Below are 22372 nucleotides of genomic sequence, written 5' to 3'. Positions count from 1 at the left end.
GTGCTCTTGACCCGGCGATGGCACAAGGCCTGCATTGTAGCATTGTAGACTCTACGAGGAGCAAGTCAGAGAGAACTCTACATAGCCACATATGATAATGCTCACCGTGTGAGAAGTCATACAGATACCTACATACAAGTAATGGAATTATGGAGAATCACTAAGTACTACTTTTTCTACAAGGTACTGGCAGAGACTGTTTGGTTGGCGGGAACATAAGTATTTCTTTAGGAAAATGACAAGCAGAAATACATGCTGACAGCAAAACTATCACCTCAGAATTGAAAATGAAGCCGGTGTGCATGTAGAAAAGGATCCATGGTGGCGGGGAACAGAAAGAGCTGGAAAAAGCCACAAAGGAATAATACGACGACAGTAAGAACACTGTTGACTGGGTATTAAGCAGAAGACTTACGTTCTCTTACTGTATAAAATGCGGCAATTCATCAGATTGTTTTGCTTTCACTTTTGTGTCATGAAGAATTATTAAATCAGCACATATCACATGACAAAAACAGCCCTGAAGGAAGGCTTGTTAACTTTTCAATGGTGAGCACAAAATTTAAACCTCACAGCCATTACCTCCTTCTCCGTCTTCCTTGCCACAGTAATGGCATAATGAGCTTTAGCCTCCCACAGAAACTCAAAGTTAAAGTTAGCATACCAGTCTCATCCCTCCAATATGGCGGACTCCGTCATCCACCAATGACATAAAAGGAACCCCCCTCACAATACAATCTGTAACCAAAGCACAAGAAAGATGTAGCACCACATAAAAACAGGGCAGGGAGGAATGGGAAACTATACTGTGGCGAGCAAGACTAGGATTCGGAGTAATGAAGATTACGGGTGAGCAACAGAGGCATTATTTTCACTCTTAATCTGCTCACCAAAAATCGGTTCCACAACGTACTGATCCTTCTAAACATAAATAAACGTCAACACAGATGTTCCTTTCTTTTTTTAATGAAATACCAGAGCGCTTGGTAATTTCCTGCCCGGGTTAACAGTTTGTAGTACCAGTTTGTAGTGACTCCCTGATCTTTGGTAGTAAGAGAACCTCTAAGCTGCACTCCTTTTTTCTGTAGGTGAGATGATATCAGGGTTTGCAGAAAATCATCCATGGCATCAGTAGTGCGTTGAACTCACTGCCACTAGGACAGCTGCTGAGTTGAAGAAAATTACCAGAGAACTGAACAACGCAATGAGGTTAAAAAACAGAACTCTTGTTCGTACAAAAATCTGCCTTTTGGCAAGTGGGCTGGCGGCTATCAGCTAACACAAGTCAACAAACAGGAACACATCTGACAGTGCCGGATTGTTAACCATTCCTCAGGCCTAAACCACGGGCTGCCTAATAGGTGCCCTTCCTTTCTGGCACCACACAGCCTCAAAGTCCTACCAGGACCCTTAACCATGCAGCAGGAATCCTACACCACAAAAACAAACATGTCTCTAATGCTACAGTATAATAAAAAGGTCTAAAAATACTGATTAGGTATTTTACAAGTTCAAAACCATTTTGTTTATAATAAATAACGAGCAAAAAAAACACAGACGTTTTACTTCGGACCTCAAACTAGACTGCTAATGGTTACTGCCTCCCTGAAAATGTTTTACTCGTTTCTCTGAGTAGTTAATGGAACCTAGTCCTGGGCACAGCATGAGCAGCACTACCAGCAAGGAGTTGCAGTCTGAATGTCTGCTCTGCAGTAGGCATCTTTCTACAGGCACTGGTGACTGAGGAACGTGTGGCAGGATCGTATACAGACTCCCAGCAGAACATCTTCAGGACAGTTGGGCACCATGAAAAAGAAACCCCTTTGGGCCAAGGGGGCAGGAGCCAATTTGCTTTTAACTACTTGAACTGCAACACAGGAGTGGCAGGTCTGTCAGTTAAGCATCTGCATCAGTTCCAATGGCCTTCTAGTCAATAGAATGAATACTGGTTCTCCACTGCGCGGGTCCGGTTGCGCGACCCTTCGCTCTCGTGGTAGTCTTCTGTGGTTATGACAGGCGGTTCCAGCAGGTGCTCTGAACTGCTGCTGCGCACGCTCAGGCTCCCATCTACTCTATGGTAGAGCGGCTGCACAGCAGGAGCACTCGCCTCAGAAGGAGATGCAGGTATTACGTTACCCGGGCCAAAACTGGCAAAGTAGTGTTGAGAAGGGAGGTCAGTCCGGCAGCTAGGCAGTGGAGGAGCAGCCATCTGCAAAGGACCCTCATCTGTAAGATAACAAGGAAAGAAATATTATGTGCGCACAAAGGTAAATGCAATAATGAATCCATAAAGATTTTGCATGCATAACTAAGAAATGTGTCTGCATTTTCTTCTCCTCAAATATATCATACTAAGCAGTTTACTATTTGACCAATATAAATTGATAAGTTTATGCCTTCCTCTATAAACATTGGAAGTCAAACACATTTAATTCCCAGGTGAAGATATAAAGGTATAATCCAGACTAATTAGAGAATTTTTCTTTGGCATTCACCAGAAAGGTTATTTCAACCCCATTACTATCCTATCACCTTGTCAACTACATCATTACTTCAACAGCAATTATTAATACATACCAGCACGGCATCAACATTAAAGGTAAATTTAATTTAGAATTTCGGTTAGTCTAAAGTATATTATCTTTTCACTTAAGGCACCATCCCATTATTTATTTTGATTTAAATAAAGGTTATAGTTAGGGTTAGTATTGTGGTTAGAAGGAGTTTCGTATTTTTTGTTTTACATTTTCATTTAGGTTTACTGTTAGGGTAGTATCAGTTTAATAAAAGTTAACAATGTGCTTTAGTTTTGAGTAACAGGATTAGAATAGCATTATATATTTTATTCACGTCAATTTAGTTTAATTTAAAAGTGTTAATTTCATTTCCTTGAATTGCTTTTCATTTATGACTAAAGTTAACGAACAATTTACTTACCTTTGGTAACGATATATCTGTAAGAGACATTTCTTAGTTATAGATTCCTTACCTTAGAATTACCCCCAGGCGTCAGACTGTGTCCAGAGATTGTTTTCTTAGCTGTACCCATGCGCGTCAGTAGGTGGCGACTGTCGTTTCCGCGTTCGTCTGCGCCGTGCTGACATTGCGGTATCTACTTAGACGCCGCCACTACGCTGACGTACACGACATTCCACACAAGAAGCAAAGGGACATGCAAGACACTGACCACTGGCGCACATAACTAGGGCCCTGAAAGGGAGTCCCTTACTCTAGAAGTCAGTTCGCAGACGGGGAGGATGGGTGGGGTGGTAAGGAATCTATAACTAATATATGTCTCTTATAGATATATTGTTACCCAAGGTAAGTAACATGTTCATCTGAAAGACTATTAGTTATAGATTCCTTACCTTAGAATAGATACCGCAGCAATACCAACCCCTGAGAGGTCTGCGAACCAAGTTCACCACAGAAAGTCCTGGAGAACTGAACGGCCAAAGAAGCCGTCTCTCTGGACTTGACTATCCAGGCAATAATGTTTGGTGAACATGTGCAGTGATGCCCACGTGGCTGCCTGGCAGATGTCACTGAGGGGGGGACTACACGTCCCAAGGCAGTAGTGGCTGCCGTCGCCCTGGTGGAATGGGCACGCAGTCCTCCCGAGGGTTCCATTTTCGCCAAGGAGAAGCAGATCTTAATGCAAAGGACAACCCATTGAGAGATGGTCCGTTTTTGCACAGCCGGACCTTTCTTGGTGCCCAAATAGCCAACAAAGAGTTGATCGTCCACCCGGAATTGTTTTGTACGATACAGATGAAAGGATAATGCACGTTTTGGATCCAGACGGAGGAGTCTCTCTTCCTCCTTTGAAGGATGCGGGGGCGAGAAGAAGGTGGGTAAAGTGATGGTTTATCCTATGTGGAAAGAGGTTAGCATTTTGGGAAGAAAAGAAGGTTGAGTTCGAAGGACAACCTTGACTGGATGAACAGCAAGGAAAGAAGTCTTAGAAGAAAGAACCTGAAGCTCACTCTCGCTGCGAGCAGAGGTGATGGCAACCAGAAAAGCAGTCTTTAAGGTCAAGAGTCTGAGGGGACACTTATGCAGTGGCTGGAAATGAGCACACATAAGGTAAGTTAAGACCAGAAGTCCCACTTGGGCATTATGAAAGGAATAGGAGGAAAGAGGTGAGTAATGCCCTTAAGAAATCAATTTACAATAGGGAACTTGAAAAGAGAAGGCTGATCAGGAAGGGGCAGAAAGGACGAATAGCCGAAAGATAGCCTTTAAGAGTGCCCAGAGCAGAGCCTTGCTGGGCTAAAGAAAGGATAAAGAGGAGAACCTCAGAAAGAGGGGCAGAAAGGGGATCCACAGCCTTTGCTGTGCACCATACCACAAATGTATTCCATCTACAGGCGTATACCATTTTAGTGGAGGTACGCCTGGCTGCCAAGATGACATTACAGACTTCGGGAGGAAGTTCGAAGGATGTCAACTGTCGCTGCTCAATCGCCACATAAGGAGGTGGAGGCTGGGCAGGTTCTGGTTGAGGACCGTCCCCTGTTACTGCAACAGAAGATCCTCTCGAAGAGGCAGTCTGATCGGAGGATCGAATGCTTTCAGTGCAAGATGAATCGGCCGGAGGTCCAGAAGGTTGATGTGGAGCCCGAACTCCGCCGGAGACCAGAGGGCTCTGATCGCCACCTCTCCCATGTGGCCGCCCCGTTCCAGAAGAGATGCATCTGTCACTACTTGAAGTCAGGTTGGGCAAAGGGAGAGGGATCTGCCGTTGACCCATTCCTGGTTCGTTTGCCACCACTGCAATTGGTATGCAGTGCCCACCGAGATCTGAACAACATCAGAAAGATTCCCCTGATGCTGCCCCCACTGGAACTTCAGGTCACACTGCAGAGCCCGCATATGCCACCTGGCATGGTCCACCAGCAGGATGCAGGAGGCCATGAGGCCCAGCAGTCTAAAGGTCAATCTCACCGAAACCTGGGATAGAGGGTGAAACATCGGTATCAAAGCCTGAACATCCCGGACTCGCTACTCGGGAGGATAAGCCTGAAACTGCGCTGTATCCAGAACTGCTCTGATGAAAAGGAGCTTCTGAGAGGGAATCAGTTGCGACTTCAGCAAGTTGATAGTGTACCTCAGCAAATGCAGGAGGTCCGCCGTAGTCTGGAGGTGGGAGACGACAGCCTGGAGCGAGCCCGCCTTTAACAGTCAGTCGTCAAGATAGGGGAAGACTGGAACCCCTGATCTGCGCAGATGAGCTGCAACCACCGCCATCACTTTCGTGAACACCCAAGGGGTGCTGTTAAGGCCATAGGGGAACACGGTAAACTGAAAATGCTTGTGGCCTACGATGAACCGTAAGTAACGCCTGTGGGCTGGCAGGACAGTAATGTGGAAGTAGGTGTCCTGCAAGTCCAACGCTACCATCCAGTCTCCATGGTGGACTGCCTGCAGGACATGTGCTAATGTCAACATTTTGAACTTCTTCTTCCAGAGGAAGCGGTTGACGTACCTGAGATCCAAGATAATACACAGGCCTTTGTCCTTCTTGGGCAGTAGGAAGTAGTGGGATTAACAACCACGACCTACTTCTGGGACAGGTACTCGCTCAATAGCTCCCTTGGCAAAGAGCCGTAACTTCCTGTCGGAGAAGGGCCAAGTGATCTTCCGACATGCGATGGAGTTTTGGTGGCATGGAGTTAGGGGTAGTCTCGAAGGGGAGCCAGTAGCCCCTTCGGACTATCCGCAAAACCCACCCATCCAACGTGATGTTGTGCCAGTGGGGGAGGTGATGGTGGATCCAGCCGCTCACTGGCACCTGGTGGCCCTGAAAGGTCAGACTAGGAAGGCTTAGATGCTGCTGCAGAGGGCGGACTAGCCAGCCCGTGGACCCACGGCAGTGGGTCCCATGTCCCCGGCCGTGCAGAGGCTGCGTATTTTGCGCTGGTCTGTGGCCCTGGGTGGAACATAGTGGGGCACCCCTTCCGTAGCCACGAAAGGAGCAAAAAGCAGACTGCACAGGACGAGAGGTGGCAGCGAGGCCCAAGGATGTGGCCGTAGCCCTAGAATCCTTGAAGCGCTCGAGTGCACGGTCTGCCATGACGCCAAACAGGCGATGGCCATAAAAGGGCATGTCCAAAAGAGTCGATTGGACATCCCCAGAAAAGCCAGTGCTCAGCCAGGCATAGCGCCTTAAGGCTACTGACGTAGAAATCGTTCAACCCAGCGAGTCGGCGTTATCCAGCCCACAGCGGATGGCAAACTTTGCTGCGTCTCTCCCCTCTGTGACCACACGGGAGATTGTGACCCGGGCCTCCTCCCGACACTGTGGCAGCACATGCACAACCGTATCCCACACAGAGTGGGTGTAACGGCCCAAGAGACATGCAGTGTTCACCGACCGCAGTTCTAAGCTGGCGGAAGAAAACATCTTCCCAAAATGGGGCAGCCCGGGGCCAGGCTGGAGCTTCTGGCAATCATCCTATCCACAGGAGCCCCTGTGCTGGGCTCGGACCAAGTGCCCACAACGATGTCCGTGAGGGCCTCATTGAACGGGAGCAGGGGCTCAGAAGAGACTGCTTCCGGCTGAAACACCTCAGTCAGGCGATTAGTCCTGACTGCCACAGTAGAAGCCCAAGGCCCTAGCCGCCCTACGCAACACCACAGTGTAGGAAGCTCCCTCATCCGTGGCCATGGTAGGGGGAGAAATGCTTGCCACGGTCTGGCGAGGTAGCCAGACCACTGGCCTCACCTAACTCCTCTCTCTCCAGTCCGGCTCATCAAGCTGGTCTGCCAAAGGGTTAACAGACCCCTCCCAGTCCTCCTCACCTTCCTCTGGCTGCCACTTAGGGCGATAGGGAACGCCAGGGTAGAACAGTAGTACAATAGTACTGGTTGGCACCTGTACCGGCGTCGGTGTCCAAGTTGAGGGGGAGGCCGGGGACGGAAGTGGCGGAGGCGTCATCGGAGGCATCGGTGCCGGAAGAGGTTATGTGAGGTCGACCGGCACCAAACTGGATCTTGGCCTGGATCCCTAGGGGCCCTGTGGCGCCGCGGCCAGAGCCGCAGGCATCGAAGGCCTAGAGCCTCCAGCCAATTCCGCGGGGACCGAAGGCGCGCCGGCAGAGTCGGGCTGCCCAAAGATGGAGTGCAGAGCTTCGTAAAATGGACAAAGCTGGGCAGGAGACGCTCCGGCTCCAGGGAAGGGAGGGAAGCTCGGAGCCGTCCCAGTAAGCTCCACTGGCAGAGCCGAAGGACAACGACCTTCTGCGTCCAACATCTGCCAACGGACAGGGAGAAGTCAAAGAGGGACGGTGCCTCTTCGCCTTCTTCTTGTGCTTCGAATTACCCGAAGCCTTCAATGAGGAGTGATGGTGATGACTCTGCGACCGGTCACGCAATCTTGAGCAGTGCAGAGCTGACTGCCGGGCCACCAGAAGCTTTCGAGACCGCTTTCGCAAAGACTTCGGGTTCATGGCCCCGACAGTCAGAGAACGACTTTGGATCGTGGTCGCGCTCCAGGCACCAAAGGCACACGAGGTGTGGGTCCATGACTGATATCAACTTGTGACATACCTATTTGCACCAGGAGTTGAACGACTCGAAAAAGAGGTTGACAAATGTCGAAAAATCACTAGTCAAAAAATGACTACGGTTTACCGCTCTCTCCAGAGCTTCGCTGGCTGGCACGGAAAAAGAATGACCTGACTTCAGCTCGAAGGCGGTGTCTAAGTAGATATTGCGACGTCATTCCGGTGATCATGACACCGGCGATGAATGCGGAGTTAACTTTCGCGCAGGGGTACTGCTAATGAAAAAGTCTATGGATCCAGTCTGACAGTCAAGGAATCTATAACTAATAGTCTCTTTCAGATATTGCAGTTAACAGAAGGTAATTCATTTTCTTTTTATTTGAAATTAGTTTAGTGATAGCATGAATTAAATTTGTTTTTATTTTATTTAGAGTCACTGCTACCAACAGCGTTTAAATAAGTCTACTTTTTAATTTTAAATGAATTTAATTTAGGATTAGAGTTGCCATTATTGTTAGGGCAAGATTATCTGTTAAATGAAATTTAGTTTAGTGTTATGGTGAAGGTTATAGTTAAGATGAGGTATGGTGGATAAAGTGATGAAAGGTTAAAGGTGTGGGTCAACATAATGGGCATTACCATTTTATAGATATGAGGTAGTAGTGTAGGTTAAAGCAACTGTGTAAAGTAATGGAATTGGGAAGTAATGTTAATCGCTGTAATGCCTTACAACCACAGCAATCAAAGAGTTCTCATTAAACTTTTAGGAAAGACCGCTTGTAAAATGGAGGGCATAACAACGTATCCATTACTGTGTAAAGTTAAACAGGCCTGAGCAATGATCCTTTTTCAACGAGGGCACACTAATCAAAAGGAGTTGTACACAATTCACAACACTGGGTATAATGCTGCCCACCTTGCAATAATACTATGGTTAAGGGCATATCACATGCATTAAAAGGTAATAATATTACATAGGTTACTTTTAGTCATAAATTAGTTTATTAACAGTTTTACAACACAATCATAAAAAACATTATTATACCATATAATTGACAAGACAAACATGTATCAAAGCCTTTTAAGAAACAGATTTCAAAGGGGAGAATACAATATATCAAAACCTTTTTAGAAATATATTTTAACGAGGAGTGTACATTTGCTCTGTCATAAAGAAGTATCTCAATTTTTAACTAAAACATCAACCTAGAAATTATCACATCATTTAAACTGGGAATTGCAGCCCAAATTATATCATGCACAGAACCACGTGATATCATATGACGTATCTTAGACTTGCAATTGTCTCTGTAAAGCAAGAGTTTATTCAAGAGCAACTGTTACTCTTTCAATTCTGCCCAATCTCTCTTTTGACACATTCGGTCAAACACACTGTCATGTCTCAAAGGGAGTCCGACTACATCGTCTCTACATGAAAGGTAGTCCTCAACTAGATTTCAGATCAGGTTAGGGCCATCAGAGACTATGTCAGCATCAGCATTTCCATGAAAGTCTTTCTGGCCCAACAAACCTCTAATTGATGAGTTTCCTTCTAGATCATCAGCAAGGATGATTAGTCTTCCTCCTTCTTTTAAATTGCCTACTGTGGCAAACTGTGGTGGAGGCACAACTATATTTTTCTACTATTTTGGATTTTATCCGTAAGTAGGGGTAGAATTATGTGGTTAATCTTGATGGTATATGGAGCACACTTTTCGGTGTTCTGCACCTTTTGTGTATATGTACCGTGTCTGGTGACAACCTATTGCACTTGTAAATTATAGTTTGTGCATGAAGGTCCAATCGATATAATCTGTGTTAAATCATGGGCTGTGAATTGATTGTATTTATACCTTTTCAGGTATCCCCTGGGTGTACTGATATTGGTCTGATATCTGGCTACGGTCCTGAGGAAAGTGGTGTTATACATTCTCCGAGCCACTGAAACGCGTGTCAACCAATGCTGTTCAGATCCTGCTACATGCAGTTGCTTTAATTGGTCATGGAGGTTAAAACAACGTTCTGTCTCCCACTCTCCAGATATATACATTGATGAATGTGATATGAATGTATTTGAGGAGGAATGCATGGGAGGCAGTGTGTATGAATGTTCTATTTTTGTTTCTTTACCCGGGGGTTTATGATGTAAATATGTTTACACATGAAAATGTCATGTCAGTATTATGCAAAACTATGTGTAATGTTTATAATATTAATTTTATATGTAAATATATGTAAAAGAAAGTATAAAAATATATGATAAAACAGAAAATTAATAAATAATGTGAATATTTATAAATATGATTATGTTTTTGGACTTTGTTGTTGTTTAGTTCATTTCAGCCAATGTTGAATTAATTTTCAATTAGAAAAAAGAAATACAGGTCACGAGGGAGTATGCTTAGATTGTATAGTCTTCCATAATCTCAAATCTGAAGCCAAGAAATTACTCCCTGGACTCCTTTTTTGCTAACATTGTAAAGGACAACCGCAACAACTTTGTCTCAATGCATCACTATAGCAAGAATGTTCTAAGACATATTAAAAATGTCCAAATTACCCTTAGCCTTAAAAAGCCCAATCTTGATCCCGGACTATTATCTCAATACCGGGGCAGTATCAGATATTTCTTGGTTGGAGAATGCAATTGCAATAGGTCTAGCAACTCAAATGAACTCCATCCCTTCCAGGCAACAGTTTCTGGCAGATTATCAATCTGGCTCTGGCCATAATGGAACAACTCTGAAAATCCTGGACAATATCTATCATGTGTGGGACGGTGGAAACTCCATATACTTATTCTCCTGTATCTGTGGGTGGCATACAGCATAGTTGACAATTAAATTCTTATCAAGACTTTAAAATAATAGATGGACTTTTATGGTAGGGTCTGCTTTTAGAGCACCTTGAGCAAGTGCAAAAGTGGTTTACTTAACCCTAGTGGAATTGGCCCGGATTCGTTCAGGAGGCTCTTTCCCGGCTTAGGTGTAGCTGGTCTTACTGCAGGCGCTAATCCACAGAAATAGGAGACCGCTTCAGTACAGCTTTACCCTTTTGGGCAGCCAATGTAGCCAACAAAGAGCGGGTCATCCAACCAAAATTCCTTGGTGGGGCTCAGGTAGTAGTTAACCACCTTTTGAGGATCTAACCAATGCAACCCTTCTTCCTCTTTCGTAGGATAAGGTGGAGGGTAGATAGTCTGAAGAAGAATGTATTGGGTAAAATGGAAAGCAGTGACCTTCGGGTGGAAAGCATCCCTGTTTCGCAGCTCCAACTTATCTAGAAATATGGTAGTGAAGAGGGAAACCGCTAGAATCCTGCAGCTAACAGACCTTTCTAGCATAAGTGATAGCAACCAAAAACAGTTTTGAGGGTCAACATACGAAGAGTGCAACTGTGAAAGACCCAAGAGTCCCCACCAAAAAGGTAAGAATCAGATTTAAGTATGATTGAGGAACCAGAATGGGAGTTGGAGGAAAAAGATTGGTTGGGCCCTTGAGAAAACGCAGGACAAAAGGGGACTTAAACATGGATGGCTGATGTGGCAGACAGAGGAACGCAAACAAGGCGGCTAAATAACCCTTCCAGTGCCAATGGCACATCCCATTAGACCAAGTGAAAGCGCAAATTGCAGCACGTTAATTTGGCCTGCAAGGGATGATCACCATTGTCAACATACTATGCAACACAACTGTCCCAGCTGCCAGAATAAGCAGATTTAGTGGAGAGGCAATGCATAGACAAGATGAGGTCTACCGCCTCCAGTGGCTGAAAGTAACTCTAAGCATATAGGTGGAGGTCTCAGAGATTGGGTTGCAGAGCCACTGCCCCTAACTGGGAGAGGAGGTCTGGTCTGAGTGGAAAGCGAAGTGGGCGACATGTGGAGAAATGCAGACAGTCCACATACCACACCCTTCTCGGCCAATCCGAGGCAATGAGAATGACTTTGGCCCGGTCTTGGCAAATATCCCAGAAAACTTGAGGAATCAAGGGTTTGGGGGAAACTAGTAATGCAGCTGAAAGTTCCAGCTCAACTGAAACACATACCCTAAGGCATTCCTCAACAGACACTGGAGGGCGAAGAGCCAGGAGCAGAGCAATAACTGGGGAAATGAGCCGAATTACCACCGGAGCAGAGGCAGGCTTTTTCCATGCCACCATGACCAGGTCTAATAAAGCCTCTCTGGAGAGGAGAAAGGATTCTGACAAGGTTGACGAGAGAAAGAGAACCTCAGTGAAGATATTGGTCTTGCTCTCTGTGGTTGGCAACTGTAATTCCAACACCTCTGCGGTCTTTGACATGACCGTGTGCAAAGACTGAATTTGAAATCCAAGGGGTGGGGGTCCTAAACCAGATCATCACCAAGGAAATACTCCACAGGGTCAGAATCTGTACCAACTATTTCATGGCAGCGTGCTTTGTAAGCTGCCTTTTCAAGTAACCTCTGGGCCTCTCTGCAGGAGCAAACCTGAGGCTTGACATCGGGCTGTGGCACTGGCGACTTGTCTGGAGCCAGAGGAGTCATCAGCAGAAAATAAAAAGGAGAATATATTTTTCGTTTTGGAAAACTTGTGTCCCCTGGACCACAGCCAACTCTCCCTGAGGCTACCACCTAATTCCCGAAGGGGCCTCTTCACCTCTGTGAAGCATTTACCACATATTTGAGTAGAATGTAACTCTTTATGGAGTCGGCTGGGACTAGACTGACAAAGGGTAATCATTTATCACTTCCTATGAGGAGTCAGTAACTTTTCAATGGTTTGAGATTAGAATTGTGGTCTCAAATTATTGAAACATACTATACTGAATCGTTATTTGTAAGGAACGCCTTTTCATGCCTTTCCAAATTGCCACTCGTTAGGGGCCACAAAACCCACTTTACGAGTCGATAATTTGTAAATCACAGGTTTTGCAACAGCAAAATAGTTTTGTACATCTTGCCCATAATTCTCAATTGTTTTGATTCCATTTTTAGGTCTCGCCTGTCGATGCGCATGCGCATCGAGCTTGCGAGACTATTGCGGCTTAACCACTCTTTAACTAACTTGCAAGGAATCGTGGCGATTCCTTGCAGTGCCCGTGACTTTTAAGCTCAATGCGCATGTGCATTGAGCTTAAAAGCGCGTGCACATCAGTTCCCTCAGCCGCACTCCAGGCCCCTGCTGTTTTCACACCCTCTCCCCGCTCCGCACCCTCCCCTGCCCGCCGTGTCGCAGATCACAGAATCTTGTTTATCTACTTTGAAGCGCACGGCCGCTAGGCCGTGCCTCCCCTACTCTCCTCCCCCCTCCTCCTCCTACTCTCCTCCCCTGCCTGCCGTGTCGCACCTCTCCCCTCTCCCCGCTCCGCCCCTCCCCTGCCCGCCGTGTCGCAGATCACAGAAGCTTGTCCTGTCATGTTTTTCGAGTCGGAAGTGAAACAGAGGCAATAGGATTTATAGATTTCCACAAGAAGACGGGAAGTAAGTCCTGCGCCTGGGAAGCTTGCAATGTATTTTTCAAGTGCTCGCTTGCATAGCAAATGTCTTCTTTACTCGAACGTTTTTTAGCCATTGTCTAACATTAAATCACCTATTTATTCTGTAATGGTTTGTGAATACGCGTGTAAGTGAATAACAGATGGCTTGTTTCCTTTTGTAACGTATCGTTTGTTACCTCTGTTTTTTTTCCCGTGGCCGCCTCAGTTTCATTTTTTCCGTGCTATCTCACAAGCGCGGCCGCTCACTTTTATTTTCTTCCCGCAGGATTGGTCTGTGCATATAAAAGTAGGGCTGGTGCTGCTTTGAGCCAAGTGGCACAGGAGGTGGGGTGGGCAATCCCAGTTAAAGTCAGCATGCCAACCTAGTACCAGCACAGCTAATGTCAAGGCACTCAAGAAGATAAGGGCCCGCTTCCCAGCGTCATGCAGTGTCCATGGGTACAGCAGCACAAGCAGCCCCAACACCACCTACGTCAGGCCCCTCGGGCAGTTTGTACTAGAGGGTAGAAGCACAGCGCGTCCGAATGCTCCACACTTGGCTCCCACCACCCTTATCGCACCACCCCGCAGCTTCATGGGGGCTGGCAGGGGTGTCACGGCACCACAGGGCATCACAGTCCATGGCCCACTAGATCACCACTCTGCAGTTTGCAGCCGGGAATCGGCTCCACCTCCTCACCCCCCAGCACCGGATGTCAGCAGCTTAGCGCCAGCAGCCTTGCATCTCGGGCCGTAGCCTAACTCCCAGCCATTGTAGATGGGGCCCCCAGACCTGCCACAATGCTGTTCGCAGTGGTGCCTTCTCCTTCAGGCACAGCAGGGCAGTCAGGAAGCACGGGAAGGGACTCTGCGGGCACACAGCAGGGCTCATCATAGAATAATCACCGGATAAACGGGGCAAATAGCATAGCTCACTTAGAGCACTCCCGCCATGATGGCTGCTCAAGCCACGACCCCCAACCTCCCTCATATTAAATTGTATTCATGTGTAGTGTTATTTAACCTACAGGATTTGGGGATTATGCACTATGGTTTTCCTTACATGAGGTTATTGTATTCATGTGTACTGTTCTTTGATACACAGGATTGTGTTATTATGTGCTACTGTTTTCCTATGTGGTGTTTTTCCTTGCAAGGTTTTTCCCCAAAATCTGATTTAACGCCTCAGAGGCCGGATGAGCTGAGGGCTCAGACAGTTTTCAGGACTCTGTTGGTTTCGTGGATGTTGTTAATCTCCTGAGTTTTATTTTTGACATTTTGCTACGATGGAGGTGCTCCAATTCACAATTTCTTTCCATGAATTCATCCTGTACCACAAGAGAGAACAAGCACTGGCGTTGCCAATAGGTCTCGCAGTAGGAAAGTTGGAGCTATTGCAAATAACAATGCCTTTTATTTTTGTTTTCTTTTAAAAAAATTAAAGGGCTTTGTCATTTACAAAACCAATAGCTCCAACTTTCCTACTGCGAGACCTATTGGCAACGCCAGTGCTTGTTTATTTAGACATGCCAGCATCAGGTTTCCCTTTGCTTCTCAGCCTGTGGTCGAGAATTCAAATTCAACCTTTTATTAAATAGATGCTTTCACATAAGAACACATGGAATATCATTTAGGAGATGAGTTAAGAAGATTACCCTTGACATGGTAAGAGTCAGGTAAAGGTATACAAGAAATATGAGACTTGGTTCTGCATTACCTCAATAAAAAGAGAAAAAAGACTCTCACCAATAAAAGGGAAACGGTATTTGATCTGTGCTTCTTGTTGGACTGCAACACACACAGACTGGATTAGCAAATAAAATGTTGCAGTTTGAGCATCCTTTTGTCATTCTGCATCCTTCATCTGAAAAGCTGGACAAATGTGGCCCTAGAACTTCACCAGTTCCTTCAATTCTGAAAATTAAATCTCATAAGTAAGAAACGGGAAATAGCCTTCTGAAGACATTGGCTGGCGGTCTGGTAAAATAATCTGTGGTCAAACTGTTGTGTGTGGCAGGGCTCTCCTGGTAATGCATATGTTACATACAAGCCAGGCCTGCCTGCATGCCCACAAAAACACACTAAGGGCCAGATGTACGAACCTAAACTGCAGTCGCAAACGGGTAATCGTCCCGTTCAGTTTGCGATCGCGATTTAGGGCATGGCCATGTACAAACCTCATTTTGTGAATCAGTAAATTTTACCGATTCGCAAATGAGACGCAATTTGCGAGTCGCAAATTGGTGGGTCGAACATCTGGCACTAACTCCTTAAGGCTAACTAAGTATTTGGATGATAAAGGTAAAAAATGTGTGAGTAGTCATTTTATTCACAAATGTATTTGGACATTGGTCTCATTAACAAAAAATAAAGGAAAATAGAAATTATCCGTTCTCTGAAATCTGCAGAGCTATGTGTAGTGATTACAGCCTAGTCCAAAAGAGACTTGGAAGTAAGAAGAACTAGTTACATTTACCGGCCTCTTGTGTAAGTCTGCAAAAGGGACAGTAGTCTAAAGCAGCAACATATGAGCTGCACCCAAATGCCTACCCTCTTCTCTACAGGAAAGCAAAAATATAAAAGAAAGCTGGAATTAGGTAGGAGCAGCACACATGGGCTGATTGCTGAGGGGGACTTGATTAGGGATCGATTTCAACATGCTCACGTGGCAGCGTAAGGTATGCAGAGAAAACGATGTGGCTAGGCATAATGAAGATAATTATCTATAATACATGTAAAATTCTTGTGCAAATTCTGGACATTTTAGACCAATAAGGTAGGCATGTGTGATGAAATATATTTGGTGCATTATTAGGGTTTTCCCTAACTTTAGTTGATTGATGAGATTTTTGTAATACAATTGTTTCTGATACATATGATTTGTACACAAATGATGCATAATAAATAACTAAACATTAAAAAGATGCCAACTATTATGTGTTATCTGTTTCTTTGAACCAGGGTAAAGCTTCACCTACATCTCCCCTTGCAGATGAGCTAACCCCTGGAGTTTGTCCAACTCCTAACACTCCCTCCTGTCTAACAGAGCAAAGCTAATGAGAGCACACAGTGAGGCACTTGCCTATTCTCCATTTCACCAAACAGAGTATGATACATTTCTTTTGGTGGTGGTGGGTGCACGCGGGGGACCGGAGCAGGTGGGTGTTAAGGAGATTTACCAGTAGTGCCTCTCCCCCTAAATTGTGGGGAACACTACAAGACAATCACGATTGGTCTTCTTGACTAGAGCAACTTGTGTCATCGATGTCAAAGTTCTAGCGGGGAACACTACAAGACAATCACGATTGGTCTTCTTGACTAGAGCAACTTGTGTCATCGATGTCAAAGTTCTAGCTAGCTCGGCCAGCTGATATCATGCAGAATTAAGACTGTAGTCATACAACCCACCTTATCCACAGAAAGAACGATGTCACTTATAGGTTTGTTTCACAGTACATTTTCTACCTAAATAGTTCTAAGTTCAAATGCTGAGGAAATCCCATAACCAACTGGTTGGAGAGAGAGTGATGCGGCGAGGGGCATTTGTACATTATATATGTGGAAAATATTTCAAGAGTTCCTTTGAAATATGGTTTCATCATCATAATGACAGCTCCAAAACCACAGAGGTTTCCCATTGTCGGAGCCACTAGGATTATGCAGTAATGTAGGACTAAATTATGTGGCAGGGTGTGATGTCCTGCATTTCTTTCATTACATTGGTATTTGTAGAATTACAATATGTCACTATTAGAATATTAGAATGTTATATGTGTCATGCACTTAGGTCGGAGCGTTCTAGAGAAGCTTTGGAAATAAACTAAGGCAGGTATTGTTGATGCCTGCTTGCTGATGGATGGGATTCTCAATAAGGAATAGACTGAAGAACATTCAGCATTACTGATTTTATTATCAAGAACACTTCACTGGCGCAGACGGCAGGATGTGCCTTTGAGGATCTCAACTCAGAAGATTGGTGAAACATTTAATAATTTTCATGTAAAGAAATTGAAGGATACAACTCTTTCTTTCATCAAAGAGACTCTTTAAGAATTTAAGTATTAAAGTCAACAGATTTACCTCCATCTCTACTTTAAAGTGGATTGAAGAAAAATGTTAAACCTTTAAAGTTAATAGAAGAATATAATGGAGGCGGTCATGAAAATGTACTATTAAGCATGACAGATTATTAGTCTTGATAGCACCTGCGGCTGTTCTCATGTTGGATTGTGATTTGATTGCACCAGCGGGAGTGTTACAGGTTTTGCGGTGAATTTAAGGAGTTGGAAATGGAGGCTCTCTCCAAGTTATATTGATCGACATTAAGGGAAACATTCTTCAAACATGCAGTTAATTGCGTCATGAGAGAAACATACTGCATGTATAACTATTTCCTTTGTGGATTTCAAGCCATAGCGGATTACAAAGTATATGCTGAAATATACAGCGTATGTGTTATCTCTGATGTAGAGAAAAAAGAAGATTTCATGACTTAGCGAATTATAAAGTATTTGTGTTCATTGCCCCAATAGAGATTTCAATCGACATAGCTATCCATACAAATTGTGTATTTCAAGAGACATGGTTATGGTATTCGTTGGGCATTGAACGTTACTTTGATCAAACATAAACATCAACCGCCTTACTGTTTCATTTGGTACACCGGCACAATGTTTAAGATCGGACAGCGTTCCATTCACGGAGAGCGTTCTTTGTCCTCGCTGGAGATTTTGGCATCACGATCGAGAGGAAGCAGTGCATGTCGGGTCACGCACGCTCAACGACGTGCAACGTCACTGGCGGCCATATTGGTTACTGTGGTAACCGAATCAGCAAGTTTTCCACACCGTATTTAATTGTTCTTCAAAATAAAGGAAACTTTACGCTGATGCGCTCAGCAGTGCCTTCATTAAAACGCGCTCAGCTGTTGCTTGGGCTGGTGCGCACAGCCTTGATTGAAGTATTTTGTATTTGTGCACAGCATTTGTCACGCTGATGAGCACAGCAGGATAAGAACAACATTTGTAAGTTCTATACGCTGATGCGCTCAGCAGTGACTTCATTCATATGTGTGCTGCAGTGCATTTATTAATAGTTACTTGCACACAACAATTGTTGCGCTGATGTATTCAGCAAAGTAACAACATTTAGGTTATAGGTTCATAAGTTGTGCACTGTGGTTCCAGTAACATTAAATTGTATACACACTGTGTACGTTACGCTGATGTGCACAGCTTCTTAATAAGGTTACATTATTAAGTACATGCTAATTACCTTAATATACAACTAAGTTTGTATGACAACTAAGCCGTGGTATAATTAGATGTTTGGCCTAAGTTATTCTGTCCACTACATCTAAGTAACTGTCAGGTAAAAATTAATATACGATCAGTAATAAATTTGTATCAGTAGACATCATGAATGAACGTTTGAAGCTGTTTTTCCATCAGTTATTGAGCATGCCCTCACCTCTGTTTTCTGCTCTTCCGTTCCTTTTTCGTTTCTCTCTCCTTTTTTTCTCTCTCCCCCTCTTTTCTCTAAATTCCCTCCATCTTCTTCTTTCCTTTTTTTACCCCCTCCCTAGTACTCAGCAAGTAAACCTTTCCCCCTTTTTCCGCCCCCCCCTTTTTTCTTCCTTCCCCCTTATCTGTTTCCTGGTTCCCTTTTTTCAGACTTTCATTGTCTGGACCGAGGTTTTTAGATATCATTAATCGATCGAGATTTTAATGCAATGGTAACTAGAGAAATAATATTGGAATGTCTTTCATTAGTGTGATGCAGCCATGCTTTGAAATATAAATTCAGAGAGGCTCTTTCTTATCACAGAATAGCATCTACTTAAAAATAGGAACCTGAATCCGGTCCTATGAGAATCCTTTTATCTGTTGCTGTTCTAAGAAATGGAAGTAAGTTCTTCTTTATAATCAATAATAATGTTTAGGTGCTTTAATCATATACCAATGTAAAGGAAGATTAATTATCTATAATGTTAACCACAGAATTAATAACAAAGTCAGATTTTAGCAAATGTATAAAAATGGATTACCTTGTGTAACACAGGATATCATCTGTTGGTTCTAACTATCTGAGTTTCGATGTAATTGCAAAACGAAATATATACATTTTCATACAGGAAAGGAATCATTGTTGATCATTACTGTCCTTTGCTGCATTTTTGCATTTTTTTAAGACTAAGTAGAAAATTAAGTGTGAGTACTCAGACACAAATATTCTAGAGGTATGCACTTGTGAAGAACTAATGTACAAATTTAGGTTGCACACTTTTGTACAAAAATTATTTTATGGTGATAGTGTGGTCGATTTTTATTGTCAAATCTGAATTGTATAATGTGAAATTAACAGCTTCTTATGAAAATATCTTTGTAATTATAAATTACGTATTTCCATTAAATCGACAGATTGTATTGTGGCTACTCCTGAAGAAGGCGTTCATTACTCCGAAACACGCGTCGAGACACATTTCAAAGATTTTGCCACCTTTTTTTATGTTTTTAATGTTATTCGGATACATTAGAGTATCCATATGTATTGTATTGTATGATTTCCTATAAGGGGACCTTTTAATAATTATTAATATTTGTACATGATTTGCATAAGTGTCAGATAGTTCTTCACATTATTTGCGCTATACTTTGTTATTACTGATACAGTTATGAGTTTGGATTCTGAGATTGCCTAGGAGTGATACTTTTCAAACATAATTAGATGTTTATACAGTATATATAATAAGGAGATTCAGTAAAGCAATTTCAACATTTATACGTTTCTGAGATTAATGAACAAACTTACTTTCCTAAAATATTGTTAGTAGCTGTTTCAGTTCATAGTTGAGTGTGTAAAGGTGCAAATTATTATTTGCTCATATCTTGAATTCACTCAGAGGTTGGTCATGCAGAATGTTACTGCTGCGCCGTTTTTTCTTACCAGCTCTGGTACGCCTCCCATACAGTGGAGAAAGTGGTGTTCGAAAGATATGCCAGAGTGTGTGGACATTCACTCAGCGTAGAGAGAAAATCTTCTTTACTTTTACACTGTTTAGGATCAGAAGGTCAGGATGTGTTTGACCATTTACCAGAATTATCTACAGAGGAAGCAAATGGTCTTAATGACTATGAAATATGTATCAAGAAATTAGATAAACACTACCTACCTAAACTGAGCACTATTTTAGAACGCTACAAATTTGCTAAAAGAATGGAAGGTGAAGAAAAAACTGTGTAAAGTTATGTAACTTATTTAAGAAAGCTTGCATCATCATGCAGATTTGATAATTTAACAGATGAGCGAATAAGGGATCAATTCATGTTTTGGCTGACACATGGAAAAGGTCCGAGAAGAATTGTGGCTACGTGTAGCCAAGAGGATTGAACATTCACTAAAATGCGTTGCTGTATTGTAGGACTAAGTAAAAGAGTGTAAAGTTCAAGAAATTGGAATTAAAAGTAAGGCAAATGTGATGTCTAAAGATAGGAATTTCAGAGGTAACGCATCAAACAAGGATAAGTCTATTGAAAGATGGGGAGACTGTAAATGTTTCAGATGTGGCAGCACTGGGCATTTAGCTAATAATAAGAAGTGTCCTGCTTTAAGTCAAACATTTCTCAAATGTAATAAGAAAGGTCACTTAACCTCCTTATGTAAGAGTAAACCAATTTCTAAAGTTAAAGAAGTTGAAGTTTATGAGGATGAAAATGATGAATCAAATACGGAGGATTAGAAGTGTGGTCAAATTATTGTACAAATGGTAAGTGGTGATAAAAGGAAAAATTCTCCTTGTGATGACATCTTGGTTGAAGGAGCTAGCACAAAGGTTTTATTTGATTCAGGTGCAAAGATTACCATCGTATCTAGTAAACTATTCATGGAAAACTTTAAAGGTAAAGTTAAACTTTTAAAACCTGACATAATACCATTAGCATATGGTGGAGAACCCATTGATCTTCACGGATATTTCATAGGTTTCATAGAGTATAAAGATAGATTTGTCTCTGGGAAAATTTATGTTTCTAAGAAAGGAGACCGCATTATAAGCTGGATATATCAAGGTGACATCAGGGTGTTATCCTTGATCCCAATGCCGATCCTCCAATACAACTTAGTGTAATGTAAGCTCGGTTCTTGAGAATGGTAACGAAGATTTGATCTCCAATCTTAAAAAGGACTATCCCAATGTCTTCAAGAATGAATTAGGTTGCCTTAAAGGCTATAAACATAAAATTATACTCAAAACTAATGCCATTCCAGTATGTTGCAAAGTAAGAAATGTTCCCATTTTAGTGAGAGATGACATGCAGAGAGAAATTGAAAAATTAAAGGATTGGGGAATAATAGAAAAGGTTGAAGGAACAGAGTGGTTGGCTCCGGTGGTGGCAGCACGAAAATACAATGGGGAGTTAAGATTATGAATTGATTTGAGGCAATTGAACAAATGTATGGTTGTTGACAAATATCCTTTGCCAAACATAAATGAGCTATTGGTTTTGTTGGGTGGAGCCAAAGTCTTCAGCACATTGGATCTAACCTCGGCATATCACCAGATAGAATTGGATGAATCATGTTGAGATCTTACTTCGTTCATTACACCATTAGGCACATATAGATTTATACGCATGCCTTTTGGTTTAGTGTCAGCTTCATTGGTTTTCCAGAGGGTTATGGAAAATATTCTTTATGGTTTGGCAGGTGTTTATGTGTATCAAGATGATATACTGATAGTGGGAGATGATGTTTGTCAATATGATGCTCGAATAAAAGGAGCGTTAGAGAAGTTGTGTAGTCATAACCTAACCATTAAAGCTGAAAAGTGTAAATTCAGGACCAATTCCATTGATTATGTAGGTCACAATATCACGAGTGAAGGGATAAGACCAAAATCCAATTTAATTAATACAATTCAGGAAATTAGTTCTTCTTTAAATAAAAATGAGCTTATGAAATTTTTAGGAGTTGTGGAATATTATACAAAGTTTGTAAGAAATTTTGCAGACTGTGCCATTAATATGAGATATTTACTTTAAAAGGCGTTGATTTTGAATGGACTGATAGCTGTGAGAAAGAGTTCATTGACATTAAAGAGAAACTTAAGGCTGCACCTTCTCTTAGGAGTTTTAATCCAAAAGTAAAACCGATACTACTCGCAGATGCTAGTGAAAAGGGATTGGGGGCAGTCTTGCAACAGCAAGGTCCAGAATGCATGGAAAACCATTATGTTTCTGTCTCGCAGTCTCAAAGATCCAGAACAAGGTATTCGGTGGTGGAGAGAGTCTTTAGCAGTCTTTTGGGCGATTAAGAAATTGAAAAAGTTTCTGTGGAGAATCGATTTTGAAATATTTACTAAGAAAGGTCTTGATGCTATTTCAAGTAGGATAACTAAATGGATAATAGG

The 22372-nt window shown here is 43.0% G+C and overlaps 2 protein-coding genes across 6 annotated transcripts in view; one reads left to right on the top strand and one right to left on the bottom strand.

Annotated features, from left to right (window-relative positions):
- The window catches only part of SUMF2 (sulfatase modifying factor 2), a 292583-nt gene extending 273014 nt beyond the window's left edge, over window positions 1-19569 (top strand). Inside the window, exon 10 of one of the 2 annotated variants that reach the window (XM_078679384.1) lies at window positions 19386-19569. In XM_078679384.1, the coding sequence (XP_078535510.1) occupies window positions 19386-19501 (116 nt within the window). In that variant the 3' untranslated portion in view covers window positions 19502-19569. Of the gene's footprint in view, window positions 1-9369; window positions 9475-19385 lie in introns of those variants that run through there. The other variant, XM_078679386.1, reaches the window with a different exon arrangement.
- Window positions 955-22372, bottom strand: part of SH2B2 (SH2B adaptor protein 2) — a 487294-nt gene continuing 465876 nt past the window's right edge. For all 4 annotated transcript variants that reach the window (XM_078679381.1, XM_078679382.1, XM_078679383.1 and 1 more), the window contains one exon: window positions 955-2226. In XM_078679381.1, the coding sequence (XP_078535507.1) occupies window positions 1931-2226 (296 nt within the window). In that variant the 3' untranslated portion in view covers window positions 955-1930. The remainder of the gene's footprint in view (window positions 2227-22372) is intronic.

This window comes from Lissotriton helveticus, chromosome 3_1, assembly GCF_964261635.1.
Source record: "Lissotriton helveticus chromosome 3_1, aLisHel1.1, whole genome shotgun sequence".
Lineage (NCBI taxonomy): Eukaryota > Metazoa > Chordata > Amphibia > Caudata > Salamandridae > Lissotriton > Lissotriton helveticus.
This window is presented reverse-complemented; position numbering and strand designations above follow the sequence as displayed.